Source organism: Montipora foliosa, chromosome 12 (genome assembly GCF_036669935.1).
Source record: "Montipora foliosa isolate CH-2021 chromosome 12, ASM3666993v2, whole genome shotgun sequence".
Classification (NCBI taxonomy): Eukaryota; Metazoa; Cnidaria; class Anthozoa; order Scleractinia; family Acroporidae; genus Montipora; species Montipora foliosa.
This window is the reverse complement of record NC_090880.1, coordinates 30,487,749-30,510,248: the sequence shown is the minus strand read 5'-3', so window position 1 is coordinate 30,510,248 and position 22,500 is coordinate 30,487,749. Positions and strand designations below refer to the sequence as shown.

The 22,500-nt window shown below is 43.2% G+C and overlaps 1 protein-coding gene across 1 annotated transcript in view; it reads left to right on the top strand.

Moving 5' to 3' along the window:
- The first annotated feature begins 20,075 nt into the window (after positions 1-20,075).
- LOC137978737 (radial spoke head protein 9 homolog) overlaps positions 20,076-22,500 on the top strand; it is a 6,720-nt gene continuing 4,295 nt past the window's right edge. The window contains exons 1-3 of the mRNA XM_068825772.1: positions 20,076-20,399; positions 21,477-21,645; positions 22,408-22,500. The exon at positions 22,408-22,500 is cut by the window's right edge and continues 37 nt beyond it. Of these exons, the coding sequence (XP_068681873.1) occupies positions 20,173-20,399; positions 21,477-21,645; positions 22,408-22,500 (489 nt within the window). The 5' untranslated portion in view covers positions 20,076-20,172. The remainder of the gene's footprint in view (positions 20,400-21,476; positions 21,646-22,407) is intronic.

Below are 22,500 nucleotides of genomic sequence, written 5' to 3'. Positions count from 1 at the left end.
AAGTGTCGGGCCACCCAGTCCTACCAGCAAAATACCGCATCAATTGAAGTTTTTAGCTTTCAGAACTTGCGCAAGTTGTATCGGTAGGTCCTGGAATTCGTCCACAGAAAGGCCAGAGAGACAACTTCACTCGTGAACCGCCATGTTTACAACAGAGCATGTTAGGCGTCCCAGTCTGCATGAAACCATCTCTCAGCTCTGTCTCGAGAAGACCAGACACGCACGGTTCTTACGTTACGTTCATGCCTGTAGAATCGTGAAGTGAAATGTCAATTGCTGGTAAAGACCAGCATGTTAATTTCTTTGGGAGAGCCAGAGAACATTTACGCATGCGCTGAGGGAATGTTTGAACAAGAGAAAAAAACGCAGTACCTCCAGACATCCGGCGCTGGCGCCTCGTACCAAACGAGTCATCCCGGGATTTCGGCCCGTGCGATCGCTTTTGGACGCAATTGGCCCTTCGCTGCTTTCTGCTACCGACCTTGCCTCCCGGTACGGCATCGAGGGAGAGATATGTCGGCCCCTAAACCATATGTGACAAATCCCACGCCTACTCACAGCTCCAAACCGCCCTTGTCAATTTAACGTAAGAATTTGATGGCTTATATATTCAAGGGAAAATCGTTTTATCTGTCATATGGTAAGCACTGGAGTCGCAGATTACAAAGTGTGCGCATGCGCCCTGTAAAAGGTAACATACATATGTGCATAAACTTTATTTCATCTTGAATTTCAGAATAAGTACAGCAGCTAATGCCTTCAAGACATTACATTTGCAGCTAAAATACATAGCATATACAGATACACTCTAAATACAGAATATTTAAAGATATATTCATTAAAAAGAAAACCCGCTGTACCAAATGCGGCCCTGGATTCTCTTTTAAAACCAGTAAACTCATAGGTACGGATAAAATCAGGTAGCGCATTTTACAACTTAGCTGATACGTAAGAAAAAATAAAACTAAGACCATAGTATCTGGCTAGAAATATTTTCCTCTGGCCGCGCTTCAGCCATTCGATGAGGGCCAGTCTCCTGCTTCTTAAGTTGCCTCGCTCATGCCCAAAAAGAATTCTGGGTAATTCTGCCATTCCATGACAAGGGAAGACTCCCGATGCTCATGTTATATATTAATTTTTTTTTTTCATAAGTGTCGGGCCACCCAGTCCTACCAGCAAAATACCGCATCAATTGAAGTTTTTAGCTTTCAGAACTTGCGCAAGTTGTATCGGTAGGTCCTGGAATTCGTCCACAGAAAGGCCAGAGAGACAACTTCACTCGTGAACCGCCATGTTTACAACAGAGCATGTTAGGCGTCCCAGTCTGCATGAAACCATCTCTCAGCTCTGTCTCGAGAAGACCAGACACGCACGGTTCTTACGTTACGTTCATGCCTGTAGAATCGTGAAGTGAAATGTCAATTGCTGGTAAAGACCAGCATGTTAATTTCTTTGGGAGAGCCACAGAACATTTACGCATGCGCTGAGGGAATGTTTGAACAAGAGAAAAAAACGCAGTACCTCCAGACATCCGGCGCTGGAGCGTCGTACCAAACGAGTCATCCCGGGATTTCGGCCCGTGCGATCGCTTTTGGACGCAGTTGGCCTTTCGCTGCTTTCTGCTACCGACCTTGCCTCCCGGTACGGCATCGAGGGAGAGATATGTCGGCCCCTAAACCATATGTGACAAATCCCACGCCTTCTCACAGCTCCAAACCGCCCTTGTCAATTTAACGTAAGAATTTGATGGCTTATATATTCAAGGGAAAATCGTTTTATCTGTCATATGGTAAGCACTGGAGTCGCAGATTACAAAGTGTGCGCATGCGCCCTGTAAAAGATAACATACATATGTGCATAAACTTTATTTCATCTCGAATTTCAGAATAACTACAGCAGCAAATGCCTTCAAGACATTACATTTGCAGCTAAAATACATAGCATATACAGATACACTCTAAATACAGAATATTTAAAGATATATTCATTAAAAAGAAAAGCCGCTGTACCAAATGCGGCCCTGGATTCTCTTTTAAAACCAGTAAACTCATAGGTACGGATAAAATCAGGTAGCGCATTTTACAACTTAGCTGATACGTAAGAAAAAATAAAACTAAGACCATAGTATCTGGCTAGAAATATTTTCCGCTGGCCGCGCTTCAGCCATTCGATGAGGGCCAGTCTCCTGCTTCTTAAGTTGCCTCGCTCATGCCCAAAAAGAATTCTGGGTAATTCTGCCATTCCATGACAAGGGAAGACTCCCGATGCTCATGTTATATATTAATTTTTTTTTTCATAAGTGTCGGGCCACCCAGTCCTACCAGCAAAATACCGCATCAATTGAAGTTTTTAGCTTTCAGAACTTGCGCAAGTTGTATCGGTAGGTCCTGGAATTCGTCCACAGAAAGGCCAGAGAGACAACTTCACTCGTGAACCGCCATGTTTACAACAGAGCATGTTAGGCGTCCCAGTCTGCATGAAACCATCTCTCAGCTCTGTCTCGAGAAGACCAGACACGCACGGTTCTTACGTTACGTTCATGCCTGTAGAATCGTGAAGTGAAATGTCAATTGCTGGTAAAGACCAGCATGTTAATTTCTTTGGGAGAGCCAGAGAACATTTACGCATGCGCTGAGGGAATGTTTGAACAAGAGAAAAAAACGCAGTACCTCCAGACATCCGGCGCTGGAGCGTCGTACCAAACGAGTCATCCCGGGATTTCGGCCCGTGCGATCGCTTTTGGACGCAGTTGGCCCTTCGCTGCTTTCTGCTACCGACCTTGCCTCCCGGTACGGCATCGAGGGAGAGATATGTCGGCCCCTAAACCATATGTGACAAATCCCACGCCTACTCACAGCTCCAAACCGCCCTTGTCAATTTAACGTAAGAATTTGATGGCTTATATATTCAAGGGAAAATCGTTTTATCTGTCATATGGTAAGCACTGGAGTCGCAGATTACAAAGTGTGCGCATGCGCCCTGTAAAAGATAACATACATATGTGCATAAACTTTATTTCATCTCGAATTTCAGAATAACTACAGCAGCAAATGCCTTCAAGACATTACATTTGCAGCTAAAATACATAGCATATACAGATACACTCTAAATACAGAATATTTAAAGATATATTCATTAAAAAGAAAAGCCGCTGTACCAAATGCGGCCCTGGATTCTCTTTTAAAACCAGTAAACTCATAGGTACGGATAAAATCAGGTAGCGCATTTTACAACTTAGCTGATACGTAAGAAAAAATAAAACTAAGACCATAGTATCTGGCTAGAAATATTTTCCGCTGGCCGCGCTTCAGCCATTCGATGAGGGCCAGTCTCCTGCTTCTTAAGTTGCCTCGCTCATGCCCAAAAAGAATTCTGGGTAATTCTGCCATTCCATGACAAGGGAAGACTCCCGATGCTCATGTTATATATTAATTTTTTTTTTCATAAGTGTCGGGCCACCCAGTCCTACCAGCAAAATACCGCATCAATTGAAGTTTTTAGCTTTCAGAACTTGCGCAAGTTGTATCGGTAGGTCCTGGAATTCGTCCACAGAAAGGCCAGAGAGACAACTTCACTCGTGAACCGCCATGTTTACAACAGAGCATGTTAGGCGTCCCAGTCTGCATGAAACCATCTCTCAGCTCTGTCTCGAGAAGACCAGACACGCACGGTTCTTACGTTACGTTCATGCCTGTAGAATCGTGAAGTGAAATGTCAATTGCTGGTAAAGACCAGCATGTTAATTTCTTTGGGAGAGCCAGAGAACATTTACGCATGCGCTGAGGGAATGTTTGAACAAGAGAAAAAAACGCAGTACCTCCAGACATCCGGCGCTGGAGCGTCGTACCAAACGAGTCATCCCGGGATTTCGGCCCGTGCGATCGCTTTTGGACGCAGTTGGCCCTTCGCTGCTTTCTGCTACCGACCTTGCCTCCCGGTACGGCATCGAGGGAGAGATATGTCGGCCCCTAAACCGTATGTGACAAGTCCCACGCCTACTCACAGCTCCAAACCGCCCTTGTCAATTTAACGTAAGAATTTGATGGCTTATATATTCAAGGGAAAATCGTTTTATCTGTCATGTGGTAAGCACTGGAGTCGCAGATTACAAAGTGTGCGCATGCGCCCTGTAAAAGGTAACATACATATGTGCATAAACTTTATTTCATCTCGAATTTCAGAATAACTACAGCAGCTAATGCCTTCAAGACATTACATTTGCAGCTAAAATACATAGCATATACAGATACACTCTAAATACAGAATATTTAAAGATATATTCATTAAAAAGAAAAGCCGTGGTACCAAATGCGGCCCTGGATTCTCTTTTAAAACCAGTAAACTCATAGGTACGGATAAAATCAGGTAGCGCATTTTACAACTTAGCTGATACGTAAGTAAAAATAAAACTAAGACCATAGTATCTGGCTAGAAATATTTTCCTCTGGCCGCGCTTCAGCCATTCGATGAGGGCCAGTCTCCTGCTTCTTAAGTTGCCTCGCTAATGCCCTAAAAGAATTCTGGGTAATTCTGCCATTCCATGACAAGGAAAGACTCCCGATGCTCATGTTATATATTAATTCTTTTTTTTCATAAGTGTCGGGCCACCCAGTCCTACCAGCAAAATACTGCATCAATTAAAGTTTTTAGCTTTCAGAACTTGCGCAAGTTGTATCGGTAGGTCCTGGAATTCGTCCACAGAAAGGCCAGAGAGACAACTTCACTCGTGAACCGCCATGTTTACAACAGAGCATGTTAGGCGTCCCAGTCTGCATGAAACCATCTCTCAGCTCTGTCTCGAGAAGACCAGACACGCACGGTTCTTACGTTACGTTCATGCCTGTAGAATCGTGAAGTGAAATGTCAATTGCTGGTAAAGACCAGCATGTTAATTTCTTTGGGAGAGCCACAGAACATTTACGCATGCGCTGAGGGAATGTTTGAACAAGAGAAAAAAACGCAGTACCTCCAGACATCCGGCGCTGGAGCGTCGTACCAAACGAGTCATCCCGGGATTTCGGCCCGTGCGATCGCTTTTGGACGCAGTTGGCCCTTCGCTGCTTTCTGCTACCGACCTTGCCTCCCGGTACGGCATCGAGGGAGAGATATGTCGGCCCCTAAACCATATGTGACAAATCCCACGCCTACTCACAGCTCCAAACCGCCCTTGTCAATTTAACGTAAGAATTTGATGGCTTATATATTCAAGGGAAAATCGTTTTATCTGTCATATGGTAAGCACTGGAGTCGCAGATTACAAAGTGTGCGCATGCGCCCTGTAAAAGGTAACATACATATGTGCATAAACTTTATTTCATCTCGAATTTCAGAATAACTACAGCAGCTAATGCCTTCAAGACATTACATTTGCAGCTAAAATACATAGCATATACAGATACACTCTAAATACAGAATATTTAAAGATATATTCATTAAAAAGAAAAGCCGCTGTACCAAATGCGGCCCTGGATTCTCTTTTAAAACCAGTAAACTCATAGGTACGGATAAAATCAGGTAGCGCATTTTACAACTTAGCTGATACGTAAGAAAAAAAAAAACTAAGACCATAGTATCTGGCTAGAAATATTTTCCTCTGGCCGCGCTTCAGCCATTCGATGAGGGCCAGTCTCCTGCTTCTTAAGTTGCCTCGCTCATGCCCAAAAAGAATTCTGGGTAATTCTGCCATTCCATGACAAGGGAAGACTCCCGATGCTCATGTTATATATTAATTTTTTTTTTCATAAGTGTCGGGCCACCCAGTCCTACCAGCAAAATACCGCATCAATTGAAGTTTTTAGCTTTCAGAACTTGCGCAAGTTGTATCGGTAGGTCCTGGAATTCGTCCACAGAAAGGCCAGAGAGACAACTTCACTCGTGAACCGCCATGTTTACAACAGAGCATGTTAGGCGTCCCAGTCTGCATGAAACCATCTCTCAGCTCTGTCTCGAGAAGACCAGACACGCACGGTTCTTACGTTACGTTCATGCCTGTAGAATCGTGAAGTGAAATGTCAATTGCTGGTAAAGACCAGCATGTTAATTTCTTTGGGAGAGCCACAGAACATTTACGCATGCGCTGAGGGAATGTTTGAACAAGAGAAAAAAACGCAGTACCTCCAGACATCCGGCGCTGGAGCGTCGTACCAAACGAGTCATCCCGGGATTTCGGCCCGTGCGATCGCTTTTGGACGCAGTTGGCCCTTCGCTGCTTTCTGCTACCGACCTTGCCTCCCGGTACGGCATCGAGGGAGAGATATGTCGGCCCCTAAACCATATGTGACAAATCCCACGCCTACTCACAGCTCCAAACCGCCCTTGTCAATTTAACGTAAGAATTTGATGGCTTATATATTCAAGGGAAAATCGTTTTATCTGTCATATGGTAAGCACTGGAGTCGCAGATTACAAAGTGTGCGCATGCGCCCTGTAAAAGGTAACATACATATGTGCATAAACTTTATTTCATCTCGAATTTCAGAATAACTACAGCAGCTAATGCCTTCAAGACATTACATTTGCAGCTAAAATACATAGCATATACAGATACACTCTAAATACAGAATATTTAAAGATATATTCATTAAAAAGAAAAGCCGCTGTACCAAATGCGGCCCTGGATTCTCTTTTAAAACCAGTAAACTCATAGGTACGGATAAAATCAGGTAGCGCATTTTACAACTTAGCTGATACGTAAGAAAAAAAAAAACTAAGACCATAGTATCTGGCTAGAAATATTTTCCTCTGGCCGCGCTTCAGCCATTCGATGAGGGCCAGTCTCCTGCTTCTTAAGTTGCCTCGCTCATGCCCAAAAAGAATTCTGGGTAATTCTGCCATTCCATGACAAGGGAAGACTCCCGATGCTCATGTTATATATTAATTTTTTTTTTTCATAAGTGTCGGGCCACCCAGTCCTACCAGCAAAATACCGCATCAATTGAAGTTTTTAGCTTTCAGAACTTGCGCAAGTTGTATCGGTAGGTCCTGGAATTCGTCCACAGAAAGGCCAGAGAGACAACTTCACTCGTGAACCGCCATGTTTACAACAGAGCATGTTAGGCGTCCCAGTCTGCATGAAACCATCTCTCAGCTCTGTCTCGAGAAGACCAGACACGCACGGTTCTTACGTTACGTTCTTGCCTGTAGAATCGTGAAGTGAAATGTCAATTGCTGGTAAAGACCAGCATGTTAATTTCTTTGGGAGAGCCACAGAACATTTACGCATGCGCTGAGGGAATGTTTGAACAAGAGAAAAAAACGCAGTACCTCCAGACATCCGGCGCTGGAGCGTCGTACCAAACGAGTCATCCCGGGATTTCGGCCCGTGCGATCGCTTTTGGACGCAGTTGGCCCTTCGCTGCTTTCTGCTACCGACCTTGCCTCCCGGTACGGCATCGAGGGAGAGATATGTCGGCCCCTAAACCATATGTGACAAATCCCACGCCTACTCACAGCTCCAAACCGCCCTTGTCAATTTAACGTAAGAATTTGATGGCTTCTATATTCAAGGGAAAATCGTTTTATCTGTCATATGGTAAGCACTGGAGTCGCAGATTACAAAGTGTGCGCATGCGCCCTGTAAAAGGTAACATACATATGTGCATAAACTTTATTTCATCTCGAATTTCAGAATAACTACAGCAGCTAATGCCTTCAAGACATTACATTTGCAGCTAAAATACATAGCATATACAGATACACTCTAAATACAGAATATTTAAAGATATATTCATTAAAAAGAAAAGCCGCTGTACCAAATGCGGCCCTGGATTCTCTTTTAAAACCAGTAAACTCATAGGTACGGATAAAATCAGGTAGCGCATTTTACAACTTAGCTGATACGTAAGAAAAAATAAAACTAAGACCATAGTATCTGGCTAGAAATATTTTCCTCTGGCCGCGCTTCAGCCATTCGATGAGGGCCAGTCTCCTGCTTCTTAAGTTGCCTCGCTCATGCCCAAAAAGAATTCTGGGTAATTCTGCCATTCCATGACAAGGAAAGACTCCCGATGCTCATGTTATATATTAATTTTTTTTTCTCATAAGTGTCGGGCCACCCAGTCCTACCAGCAAAATACCGCATCAATTGAAGTTTTTAGCTTTCAGAACTTGCGCAAGTTGTATCGGTAGGTCCTGGAATTCGTCCACAGAAAGGCCAGAGAGACAACTTCACTCGTGAACCGCCATGTTTACAACAGAGCATGTTAGGCGTCCCAGTCTGCATGAAACCATCTCTCAGCTCTGTCTCGAGAAGACCAGACACGCACGGTTCTTACGTTACGTTCATGCCTGTAGAATCGTGAAGTGAAAAGTCAATTGCTGGTAAAGACCAGCATGTTAATTTCTTTGGGAGAGCCACAAAACATTTACGCATGCGCTGAGGGAATGTTTGAACAAGAGAAAAAAACGCAGTACCTCCAGACATCCGGCGCTGGAGCGTCGTACCAAACGAGTCATCCCGGGATTTCGGCCCGTGCGATCGCTTTTGGACGCAGTTGGCCCTTCGCTGCTTTCTGCTACCGACCTTGCCTCCCGGTACGGCATCGAGGGAGAGATATGTCGGCCCCTAAACCATATGTGACAAATCCCACGCCTACTCACAGCTCCAAACCGCCCTTGTCAATTTAACGTAAGAATTTGATGGCTTCTATATTCAAGGGAAAATCGTTTTATCTGTCATATGGTTAGCACTGGAGTCGCAGATTACAAAGTGTGCGCATGCGCCCTGTAAAAGGTAACATACATATGTGCATAAACTTTATTTCATCTCGAATTTCAGAATAACTACAGCAGCTAATGCCTTCAAGACATTACATTTGCAGCTAAAATACATAGCATATACAGATACACTCTAAATACAGAATATTTAAAGATATATTCATTAAAAAGAAAAGCCGCTGTACCAAATGCGGCCCTGGATTCTCTTTTAAAACCAGTAAACTCATAGGTACGGATAAAATCAGGTAGCGCATTTTACAACTTAGCTGATACGTAAGAAAAAATAAAACTAAGACCATAGTATCTGGCTAGAAATATTTTCCTCTGGCCGCGCTTCAGCCATTCGATGAGGGCCAGTCTCCTGCTTCTTAAGTTGCCTCGCTCATGCCCAAAAAGAATTCTGGGTAATTCTGCCATTCCATGACAAGGGAAGACTCCCGATGCTCATGTTATATATTAATTTTTTTTTTTCATAAGTGTCGGGCCACCCAGTCCTACCAGCAAAATACCGCATCAATTGAAGTTTTTAGCTTTCAGAACTTGCGCAAGTTGTATCGGTAGGTCCTGGAATTCGTCCACAGAAAGGCCAGAGAGACAACTTCACTCGTGAACCGCCATGTTTACAACAGAGCATGTTAGGCGTCCCAGTCTGCATGAAACCATCTCTCAGCTCTGTCTCGAGAAGACCAGACACGCACGGTTCTTACGTTACGTTCATGCCTGTAGAATCGTGAAGTGAAATGTCAATTGCTGGTAAAGACCAGCATGTTAATTTCTTTGGGAGAGCCACAGAACATTTACGCATGCGCTGAGGGAATGTTTGAACAAGAGAAAAAAACGCAGTACCTCCAGACATCCGGCGCTGGAGCGTCGTACCAAACGAGTCATCCCGGGATTTCGGCCCGTGCGATCGCTTTTGGACGCAGTTGGCCCTTCGCTGCTTTCTGCTACCGACCTTGCCTCCCGGTACGGCATCGAGGGAGAGATATGTCGGCCCCTAAACCATATGTGACAAATCCCACGCCTACTCACAGCTCCAAACCGCCCTTGTCAATTTAACGTAAGAATTTGATGGCTTATATATTCAAGGGAAAATCGTTTTATCTGTCATATGGTAAGCACTGGAGTCGCAGATTACAAAGTGTGCGCATGCGCCCTGTAAAAGGTAACATACATATGTGCATAAACTTTATTTCATCTCGAATTTCAGAATAACTACAGCAGCTAATGCCTTCAAGACATTACATTTGCAGCTAAAATACATAGCATATACAGATACACTCTAAATACAGAATATTTAAAGATATATTCATTAAAAAGAAAAGCCGCTGTACCAAATGCGGCCCTGGATTCTCTTTTAAAACCAGTAAACTCATAGGTACGGATAAAATCAGGTAGCGCATTTTACAACTTAGCTGATACGTAAGAAAAAATAAAACTAAGACCATAGTATCTGGCTAGAAATATTTTCCTCTGGCCGCGCTTCAGCCATTCGATGAGGGCCAGTCTCCTGCTTCTTAAGTTGCCTCGCTTATGCCCAAAAAGAATTCTGGGTAATTCTGCCATTACATGGCAAGGGAAGACTCCCGATGCTCATGTTATATATTAATTTTTTTTTTTCATAAGTGTCGGGCCACCCAGTCCTACCAGCAAAATACCGCATCAATTGAAGTTTTTAGCTTTCAGAACTTGCGCAAGTTGTATCGGTAGGTCCTGGAATTCGTCCACAGAAAGGCCAGAGAGACAACTTCACTCGTGATCCGCCACGTTTACAACAGAGCATGTTAGGCGTCCCAGTCTGCATGAAACCATCTCTCAGCTCTGTCTCGAGAAGACCAGACACGCACGGTTCTTACGTTACGTTCTTGCCTGTAGAATCGTGAAGTGAAATGTCAATTGCTGGTAAAGACCAGCATGTTAATTTCTTTGGGAGAGCCACAGAACATTTACGCATGCGCTGAGGGAATGTTTGAACAAGAGAAAAAAACGCAGTACCTCCAGACATCCGGCGCTGGAGCGTCGTACCAAACGAGTCATCCCGGGATTTCGGCCCGTGCGATCGCTTTTGGACGCAGTTGGCCCTTCGCTGCTTTCTGCTACCGACCTTGCCTCCCGGTACGGCATCGAGGGAGAGATATGTCGGCCCCTAAACCATATGTGACAAATCCCACGCCTACTCACAGCTCCAAACCGCCCTTGTCAATTTAACGTAAGAATTTGATGGCTTATATATTCAAGGGAAAATCGTTTTATCTGTCATATGGTAAGCACTAGAGTCGCAGATTACAAAGTGTGCGCATGCGCCCTGTAAAAGGTAACATACATATGTGCATAAACTTTATTTCATCTCGAATTTCAGAATAACTACAGCAGCTAATGCCTTCAAGACATTACATTTGCAGCTAAAATACATAGCATATACAGATACACTCTAAATACAGAATATTTAAAGATATATTCATTAAAAAGAAAAGCCGCTGTACCAAATGCGGCCCTGGATTCTCTTTTAAAACCAGTAAACTCATAGGTACGGATAAAATCAGGTAGCGCATTTTACAACTTAGCTGATACGTAAGAAAAAAAAAACTAAGACCATAGTATCTGGCTAGAAATATTTTCCTCTGGCCGCGCTTCAGCCATTCGATGAGGGCCAGTCTCCTGCTTCTTAAGTTGCCTCGCTCATGCCCAAAAAGAATTCTGGGTAATTCTGCCATTCCATGACAAGGGAAGACTCCCGATGCTCATGTTATATATTAATTTTTTTTTTCATAAGTGTCGGGCCACCCAGTCCTACCAGCAAAATACCGCATCAATTGAAGTTTTTAGCTTTCAGAACTTGCGCAAGTTGTATCGGTAGGTCCTGGAATTCGTCCACAGAAAGGCCAGAGAGACAACTTCACTCGTGATCCGCCACGTTTACAACAGAGCATGTTAGGCGTCCCAGTCTGCATGAAACCATCTCTCAGCTCTGTCTCGAGAAGACCAGACACGCACGGTTCTTACGTTACGTTCTTGCCTGTAGAATCGTGAAGTGAAATGTCAATTGCTGGTAAAGACCAGCATGTTAATTTCTTTGGGAGAGCTACAGAACATTTACGCATGCGCTGAGGGAATGTTTGAACAAGAGAAAAAAACGCAGTACCTCCAGACATCCGGCGCTGGAGCGTCGTACCAAACGAGTCATCCCGGGATTTCGGCCCGTGCGATCGCTTTTGGACGCAGTTGGCCCTTCGCTGCTTTCTGCTACCGACCTTGCCTCCCGGTACGGCATCGAGGGAGAGATATGTCGGCCCCTAAACCATATGTGACAAATCCCACGCCTACTCACAGCTCCAAACCGCCCTTGTCAATTTAACGTAAGAATTTGATGGCTTATATATTCAAGGGAAAATCGTTTTATCTGTCATATGGTAAGCACTGGAGTCGCAGATTACAAAGTGTGCGCATGCGCCCTGTAAAAGGTAACATACATATGTGCATAAACTTTATTTCATCTCGAATTTCAGAATAACTACAGCAGCTAATCCCTTCAAGACATTACATTTGCAGCTAAAATACATAGCATATACAGATACACTCTAAATACAGAATATTTAAAGATATATTCATTAAAAAGAAAAGCCGCTGTACCAAATGCGGCCCTGGATTCTCTTTTAAAACCAGTAAACTCATAGGTACGGATAAAATCAGGTAGCGCATTTTACAACTTAGCTGATACGTAAGAAAAAATAAAACTAAGACCATAGTATCTGGCTAGAAATATTTTCCTCTGGCCGCGCTTCAGCCATTCGATGAGGGCCAGTCTCCTGCTTCTTAAGTTGCCTCGCTCATGCCCAAAAAGAATTCTGGGTAATTCTGCCATTCCATGACAAGGGAAGACTCCCGATGCTCATGTTATATATTAATTTTTTTTTTCATAAGTGTCGGGCCACCCAGTCCTACCAGCAAAATACCGCATCAATTGAAGTTTTTAGCTTTCAGAACTTGCGCAAGTTGTATCGGTAGGTCCTGGAATTCGTCCACAGAAAGGCCAGAGAGACAACTTCACTCGTGATCCGCCACGTTTACAACAGAGCATGTTAGGCGTCCCAGTCTGCATGAAACCATCTCTCAGCTCTGTCTCGAGAAGACCAGACACGCACGGTTCTTACGTTACGTTCTTGCCTGTAGAATCGTGAAGTGAAATGTCAATTGCTGGTAAAGACCAGCATGTTAATTTCTTTGGGAGAGCTACAGAACATTTACGCATGCGCTGAGGGAATGTTTGAACAAGAGAAAAAAACGCAGTACCTCCAGACATCCGGCGCTGGAGCGTCGTACCAAACGAGTCATCCCGGGATTTCGGCCCGTGCGATCGCTTTTGGACGCAGTTGGCCCTTCGCTGCTTTCTGCTACCGACCTTGCCTCCCGGTACGGCATCGAGGGAGAGATATGTCGGCCCCTAAACCATATGTGACAAATCCCACGCCTACTCACAGCTCCAAACCGCCCTTGTCAATTTAACGTAAGAATTTGATGGCTTATATATTCAAGGGAAAATCGTTTTATCTGTCATATGGTAAGCACTGGAGTCGCAGATTACAAAGTGTGCGCATGCGCCCTGTAAAAGGTAACATACATATGTGCATAAACTTTATTTCATCTCGAATTTCAGAATAACTACAGCAGCTAATCCCTTCAAGACATTACATTTGCAGCTAAAATACATAGCATATACAGATACACTCTAAATACAGAATATTTAAAGATATATTCATTAAAAAGAAAAGCCGCTGTACCAAATGCGGCCCTGGATTCTCTTTTAAAACCAGTAAACTCATAGGTACGGATAAAATCAGGTAGCGCATTTTACAACTTAGCTGATACGTAAGAAAAAATAAAACTAAGACCATAGTATCTGGCTAGAAATATTTTCCTCTGGCCGCGCTTCAGCCATTCGATGAGGGCCAGTCTCCTGCTTCTTAAGTTGCCTCGCTCATGCCCAAAAAGAATTCTGGGTAATTCTGCCATTCCATGACAAGGGAAGACTCCCGATGCTCATGTTATATATTAATTTTTTTTTTTCATAAGTGTCGGGCCACCCAGTCCTACCAGCAAAATACCGCATCAATTGAAGTTTTTAGCTTTCAGAACTTGCGCAAGTTGTATCGGTAGGTCCTGGAATTCGTCCACAGAAAGGCCAGAGAGACAACTTCACTCGTGATCCGCCACGTTTACAACAGAGCATGTTAGGCGTCCCAGTCTGCATGAAACCATCTCTCAGCTCTGTCTCGAGAAGACCAGACACGCACGGTTCTTACGTTACGTTCTTGCCTGTAGAATCGTGAAGTGAAATGTCAATTGCTGGTAAAGACCAGCATGTTAATTTCTTTGGGAGAGCTACAGAACATTTACGCATGCGCTGAGGGAATGTTTGAACAAGAGAAAAAAACGCAGTACCTCCAGACATCCGGCGCTGGAGCGTCGTACCAAACGAGTCATCCCGGGATTTCGGCCCGTGCGATCGCTTTTGGACGCAGTTGGCCCTTCGCTGCTTTCTGCTACCGACCTTGCCTCCCGGTACGGCATCGAGGGAGAGATATGTCGGCCCCTAAACCATATGTGACAAATCCCACGCCTACTCACAGCTCCAAACCGCCCTTGTCAATTTAACGTAAGAATTTGATGGCTTATATATTCAAGGGAAAATCGTTTTATCTGTCATATGGTAAGCACTGGAGTCGCAGATTACAAAGTGTGCGCATGCGCCCTGTAAAAGGTAACATACATATGTGCATAAACTTTATTTCATCTCGAATTTCAGAATAACTACAGCAGCTAATGCCTTCAAGACATTACATTTGCAGCTAAAATACATAGCATATACAGATACACTCTAAATACAGAATATTTAAAGATATATTCATTAAAAAGAAAAGCCGCTGTACCAAATGCGGCCCTGGATTCTCTTTTAAAACCAGTAAACTCATAGGTACGGATAAAATCAGGTAGCGCATTTTACAACTTAGCTGATACGTAAGAAAAAATAAAACTAAGACCATAGTATCTGGCTAGAAATATTTTCCTCTGGCCGCGCTTCAGCCATTCGATGAGGGCCAGTCTCCTGCTTCTTAAGTTGCCTCGCTTATGCCCAAAAAGAATTCTGGGTAATTCTGCCATTACATGGCAAGGGAAGACTCCCGATGCTCATGTTATATATTAATTTTTTTTTTTCATAAGTGTCGGGCCACCCAGTCCTACCAGCAAAATACCGCATCAATTGAAGTTTTTAGCTTTCAGAACTTGCGCAATTTGTATCGGTAGGTCCTGGAATTCGTCCACAGAAAGGCCAGAGAGACAACTTCACTCGTGATCCGCCACGTTTACAACAGAGCATGTTAGGCGTCCCAGTCTGCATGAAACCATCTCTCAGCTCTGTCTCGAGAAGACCAGACACGCACGGTTCTTACGTTACGTTCTTGCCTGTAGAATCGTGAAGTGAAATGTCAATTGCTGGTAAAGACCAGCATGTTAATTTCTTTGGGAGAGCCACAGAACATTTACGCATGCGCTGAGGGAATGTTTGAACAAGAGAAAAAAACGCAGTACCTCCAGACATCCGGCGCTGGAGCGTCGTACCAAACGAGTCATCCCGGGATTTCGGCCCGTGCGATCGCTTTTGGACGCAGTTGGCCCTTCGCTGCTTTCTGCTACCGACCTTGCCTCCCGGTACGGCATCGAGGGAGAGATATGTCGGCCCCTAAACCATATGTGACAAATCCCACGCCTACTCACAGCTCCAAACCGCCCTTGTCAATTTAACGTAAGAATTTGATGGCTTATATATTCAAGGGAAAATCGTTTTATCTGTCATATGGTAAGCACTAGAGTCGCAGATTACAAAGTGTGCGCATGCGCCCTGTAAAAGGTAACATACATATGTGCATAAACTTTATTTCATCTCGAATTTCAGAATAACTACAGCAGCTAATGCCTTCAAGACATTACATTTGCAGCTAAAATACATAGCATATACAGATACACTCTAAATACAGAATATTTAAAGATATATTCATTAAAAAGAAAAGCCGCTGTACCAAATGCGGCCCTGGATTCTCTTTTAAAACCAGTAAACTCATAGGTACGGATAAAATCAGGTAGCGCATTTTACAACTTAGCTGATACGTAAGAAAAAATAAAACTAAGACCATAGTATCTGGCTAGAAATATTTTCCTCTGGCCGCGCTTCAGCCATTCGATGAGGGCCAGTCTCCTGCTTCTTAAGTTGCCTCGCTCATGCCCAAAAAGAATTCTGGGTAATTCTGCCATTCCATGACAAGGGAAGACTCCCGATGCTCATGTTATATATTAATTTTTTTTTTTCATAAGTGTCGGGCCACCCAGTCCTACCAGCAAAATACCGCATCAATTGAAGTTTTTAGCTTTCAGAACTTGCGCAAGTTGTATCGGTAGGTCCTGGAATTCGTCCACAGAAAGGCCAGAGAGACAACTTCACTCGTGATCCGCCACGTTTACAACAGAGCATGTTAGGCGTCCCAGTCTGCATGAAACCATCTCTCAGCTCTGTCTCGAGAAGACCAGACACGCACGGTTCTTACGTTACGTTCTTGCCTGTAGAATCGTGAAGTGAAATGTCAATTGCTGGTAAAGACCAGCATGTTAATTTCTTTGGGAGAGCTACAGAACATTTACGCATGCGCTGAGGGAATGTTTGAACAAGAGAAAAAAACGCAGTACCTCCAGACATCCGGCGCTGGAGCGTCGTACCAAACGAGTCATCCCGGGATTTCGGCCCGTGCGATCGCTTTTGGACGCAGTTGGCCCTTCGCTGCTTTCTGCTACCGACCTTGCCTCCCGGTACGGCATCGAGGGAGAGATATGTCGGCCCCTAAACCATATGTGACAAATCCCACGCCTACTCACAGCTCCAAACCGCCCTTGTCAATTTAACGTAAGAATTTGATGGCTTATATATTCAAGGGAAAATCGTTTTATCTGTCATATGGTAAGCACTGGAGTCGCAGATTACAAAGTGTGCGCATGCGCCCTGTAAAAGGTAACATACATATGTGCATAAACTTTATTTCATCTCGAATTTCAGAATAACTACAGCAGCTAATCCCTTCAAGACATTACATTTGCAGCTAAAATACATAGCATATACAGATACACTCTAAATACAGAATATTTAAAGATATATTCATTAAAAAGAAAAGCCGCTGTACCAAATGCGGCCCTGGATTCTCTTTTAAAACCAGTAAACTCATAGGTACGGATAAAATCAGGTAGCGCATTTTACAACTTAGCTGATACGTAAGAAAAAATAAAACTAAGACCATAGTATCTGGCTAGAAATATTTTCCTCTGGCCGCGCTTCAGCCATTCGATGAGGGCCAGTCTCCTGCTTCTTAAGTTGCCTCGCTCATGCCCAAAAAGAATTCTGGGTAATTCTGCCATTCCATGACAAGGGAAGACTCCAGATGCTCATGTTATATATTAATTTTTTTTTCATAAGTGTCGAACCACCCAGTCCTACCAGCAAAATACCGCATCAATTGAAGTTTTTAGCTTTCAGAACTTGCGCAAGTTGTATCGGTAGGTCCTGGAATTCGTCCACAGAAAGGCCAGAGAGACAACTTCACTCGTGATCCGCCACGTTTACAACAGAGCATGTTAGGCGTCCCAGTCTGCATGAAACCATCTCTCAGCTCTGTCTCGAGAAGACCAGACACGCACGGTTCTTACGTTACGTTCTTGCCTGTAGAATCGTGAAGTGAAATGTCAATTGCTGGTAAAGACCAGCATGTTAATTTCTTTGGGAGAGCTACAGAACATTTACGCATGCGCTGAGGGAATGTTTGAACAAGAGAAAAAAACGCAGTACCTCCAGACATCCGGCGCTGGAGCGTCGTACCAAACGAGTCATCCCGGGATTTCGGCCCGTGCGATCGCTTTTGGACGCAGTTGGCCCTTCGCTGCTTTCTGCTACCGACCTTGCCTCCCGGTACGGCATCGAGGGAGAGATATGTCGGCCCCTAAACCATATGTGACAAATCCCACGCCTACTCACAGCTCCAAACCGCCCTTGTCAATTTAACGTAAGAATTTGATGGCTTATATATTCAAGGGAAAATCGTTTTATCTGTCATATGGTAAGCACTGGAGTCGCAGATTACAAAGTGTGCGCATGCGCCCTGTAAAAGGTAACATACATATGTGCATAAACTTTATTTCATCTCGAATTTCAGAATAACTACAGCAGCTAATCCCTTCAAGACATTACATTTGCAGCTAAAATACATAGCATATACAGATACACTCTAAATACAGAATATTTAAAGATATATTCATTAAAAAGAAAAGCCGCTGTACCAAATGCGGCCCTGGATTCTCTTTTAAAACCAGTAAACTCATAGGTACGGATAAAATCAGGTAGCGCATTTTACAACTTAGCTGATACGTAAGAAAAAATAAAACTAAGACCATAGTATCTGGCTAGAAATATTTTCCTCTGGCCGCGCTTCAGCCATTCGATGAGGGCCAGTCTCCTGCTTCTTAAGTTGCCTCGCTCATGCCCAAAAAGAATTCTGGGTAATTCTGCCATTCCATGACAAGGGAAGACTCCCGATGCTCATGTTATATATTAATTTTTTTTTTTCATAAGTGTCGGGCCACCCAGTCCTACCAGCAAAATACCGCATCAATTGAAGTTTTTAGCTTTCAGAACTTGCGCAAGTTGTATCGGTAGGTCCTGGAATTCGTCCACAGAAAGGCCAGAGAGACAACTTCACTCGTGAACCGCCATGTTTACAACAGAGCATGTTAGGCGTCCCAGTCTGCATGAAACCATCTCTCAGCTCTGTTTTCTTTCAAAGGGTTGCCTGTACCCACATTCCGGCTTAATGATGCCAGCCCGTGGGCTTCTGTGGACGAAGATGGCTCCCGAAACCACTTATATAATGATAAACCTACTAGATTAAATCGAACTCGCTCGTTCTCGTGATATGGACTGGACATCTGTCACGTGATGTTTATATCTGAGCCTACATTGACCCAAAACAGCTGATATTTTAATGAGTACTTCTTGTACGGACCCTTACAGGGCGGAGCCAAGTTCTGCAGACCGTTTATCGCCAAAAAAGTACAAAAAAAAAAAACAACAATCAAACAAGCACTTAGCACTTAATAGTTTAACAAGTAAGTGATTCAATGACTGGGGATTTAAAATCATGACCGCCTCTGTGATCTGTGATCTGAAAAGTTCCTGTAACATTCATGACAAATTCTGGAACATCACCTTTATGTCTATCACACGAATCAGTGAAAAAAGCCAAAAACTTGGAATGTTGTAGGAGACTAATTTAGAAATCTTCTCTCCAATTCTCAGATCTGTGCGGTGCATCGTTTCTGAGTTATTTGTCGGATCTTTTCCCGCAACTTTGTAGAGTTTTGTATGGGGCCGCCATGTTGGTGCAACCTCCGTCTCAATGGGGTTAATCTTTAGGCGTGAAAATGACAACAACAAAAGAACCGTTAGCCGAGAAAAAAATTAAAAGCATTTAGCGTGATTTTTTTTTTTACTTTTAAAAGTGGAATAGGGAGTGTTTCGAACTATTTAGAGACTTCAGAGAACTCGACACCGTTTTACCTCCTTTGCTATTCTCGTGGACATTCCATCTCGCTAAGCTTCTCTGACAAGACAAAACAAGTCCGAAATAACCCCCAGCAAGAGAGGATGAGGTAAGAGAACGGACCCCCATGCCCATCACAGTGTTTGGTTTCGCCAAGCTATTTTGATTTCTCGTTCCCAACGCCATGGATATTTAAAATGTCATTACGTCATTACAACTGGTCAATCAGGTGCCTCTCTAAAAATAGCTGCGTACCTAAGATTAGATTTAAAAAAGAAAAAACTATCATTGGCACGTGTATGAGGGATCCGTTCTCTTACCTCATCCTCTCTTGCCCCCAGTTGGAGGTCTTGACAAAAATGTAAGTCGCATTCTGATGACCAATGACTTATTCTTTTCAAGGTGTACTAACACCCTACTAACTAACACAGAGAACCCCAAAAAGAAAAAAAATAAGACTTTCATTTTCAACGAGGGACGTTTCTTTGTTTTTCATGTAAGTTAACCGTGACGGGTAAAAATAGCCATTAGCCGTGAAAAGCCAAATTTTCTAACCTTAGTCTCATTCTCACTAACTCCTCCATTCTCTGACTGTGCGTTCAATATCCCTCTCCTCAGATGCATTTGTTTTCGTTCCATTCAAGACCGACTCTCCCTCGACTTGACTGGCGCCTAGAGTTGTGCGGGCATAGGCTATAGGCCAGCGGATTCAATCAAAATTGCCATGACAACATCGCACTGGTAACAAAATCACATACAGTAGAGGAAGAAAACGAAGATCTGTGAAGGCCTCTGTCTTGTCAATCGATTATTTTCCATTGAAAATATGGAAGCAGAAGGTCTTAACATGGCAATCGACTATGTGGGCAGTAGTGGTGTTGTTTTGAGTACGGAACAGAAGGCAGCTTTGCAGTCTTCGTTGGTGATTTTGAAAAGCAATTACAAGTTTCGAGGAGTAAAATTTTGGGGCAAGATTCTTGGAGTAAAGAGCAACTACTTCATTGCACAGGGAGTAGGAAAAGACGAGTTGAAGGACAGAAAAACACTCTACAGGTAAACTGCAAGGTAGCTTGTGACATCTTGGCGCTTGGCCAGCTAGGATTCACGTTACTACTTTCTTGCATGGCCAGTTTGTTAACTGAATATTAAATTATTAAGCTTAATTTTAATTATTAAACTTGCACTTATACTAAACAGATAACTGTGCAGTGCAATATTTTAATTGATAGGGATCCTCAGGAGAGACCTTCAGTTAAAATGATTACAGTGCACGAGTTTTCTATTTTGAGCACGTGCAATTTCCACAATAATTTACACGTACATCCTCAGTGCATCATGCCAGACTACAAATTATTAAATTACAAGAGTCCAGTCTGGAATTGACTTAATTAAGGGCTTTTGATCCCAAAAGAGAAATTAAGACTGAATGATCGTTTCCCAGGACTTTAAAAATGCTTGCAACTAGCAGTACGTCATTTCATAAGGTATGGTGTTAAAGCATTGTGGGCGCATGCCCAAAAGTTATGACCAAAACTCTTACCATCTAAATTGGGATGACGCAGTGGTGAGAGCACTCACCACCCACCAATGTGGCCCGGGTTTGATTCCCAGACTTGGTGACATTGTGGGTTGAGTTTGTTGGTTCTCTACTCTGCACTGAGAGGTTTTCTCCGAGTACTCCGGTTTCCCCCTCTCCTCAAAAACCAACATTTGACTTTGTGTTAATTGTTAATTTCAGTTTACAGTGTCCCCAATTAGCGCTCCAGCACTGGAATGACTAGACGCTTAAATAAAGTTCCTTGCCTTTTCCCTTATAGCTGACAAGTGAAACCTGTGATGATTTTAAGGATAGTAATTTTACCAGTAGGTTATTTTTCACAGTTTCCACTGTAAGTCTATTTGTTCAAAATTATAGTTAGTATTAGTAATAGATAGCTTTTAGCTCATTATTCAAACTTCTGAAGGGAGACCAAAATCTCTGATGTGCACTCTAGGAAAGAAAAGTGTTGTCTGCCTCATTTTTATTGTGAATACCCTTCCTCAAGGGCTTCCTAGGTGTAGCGGCAGGGAGAACCTTCTACTGTTGTGAGCAACAGTTCCCACAGTCATTTCCTTTTTGTTTTTGTATAGTCAAGATTGTGTACACTGGGGATTATTGCCAGTAGTGACAGAGAGTATGCGGCACAACTGCTCATTTGTGAAGGGGCGGTTTACTGGGGATCCTTCGTATGAATATGAACACACAGAGATGAAAAAAGGGGAGAACCAAGATGGAGATGGTGGAGAGGAAGAAAACATTGTAAGTTTTGTTTCTAATTAATATGAATAATATGAAATCTAGGTTATCATAGGTAATATGATTGAAGGGCTGTATGTATGAACCTCGTAATAATTTATCTCACATTTCTGTAATTCAATGAGTTCTTCAAATCTGGTTAGGTTTTCAGAAGCTAAAAGCACTTTGCAAAGATTTGTCACAAACCTGCCCGGTGCAAAAGAATGATCTTGGGAAATTTTGTTATTCTCTAAAGTAGTGATGCTGGTGGTAGCTAAGGCATGTTTGAGCTTTGCATAGGAAATGCATGTATTCATAGTCATAGAGCCTAAAGACTTGCATTGACAGGCCCCAATGTGTATTAATCTTGCCATGGAACCTCAAAGTACATGTATAATGTGCCTCTCTGTTACAGAGCCTGCTGTGTAATAAATATTATATTCTTGAGCATATTATTATTTTAACCCATTGACTCCTGAATTAGTCCTCCAATTGACAAGTAAAATTGTTTGGAGTTAGACATAGTAAAATGTATAGTCTCACTCCAAGTAGTCAGTGGGTTAAAGGGGACAAAATATAATGTGATTTTAGAAGTTCCACTCCAGGCCCGGGTTGCTCGAGGCATGGTTAGCGCTAACCAGCGTTAAATAACATGGAAACTTATAGGTTTCGATACCTCTTAACCAACGGTTAGCGCTAACCAGACTTCGAGCAACCGGCCCTAGGCCCTTGCTGCTTTGTTAAATTAGTCTTCTACAATATTTTGACATTTCATTTTAATGGTAGGTTATTGTAAAAGAAGAGGACAGGTTGGCAACAACCATTGAAGCCATAGATTATGATGTCAGAATAGTTCCCAGAGGTGCATACTTTCGGACA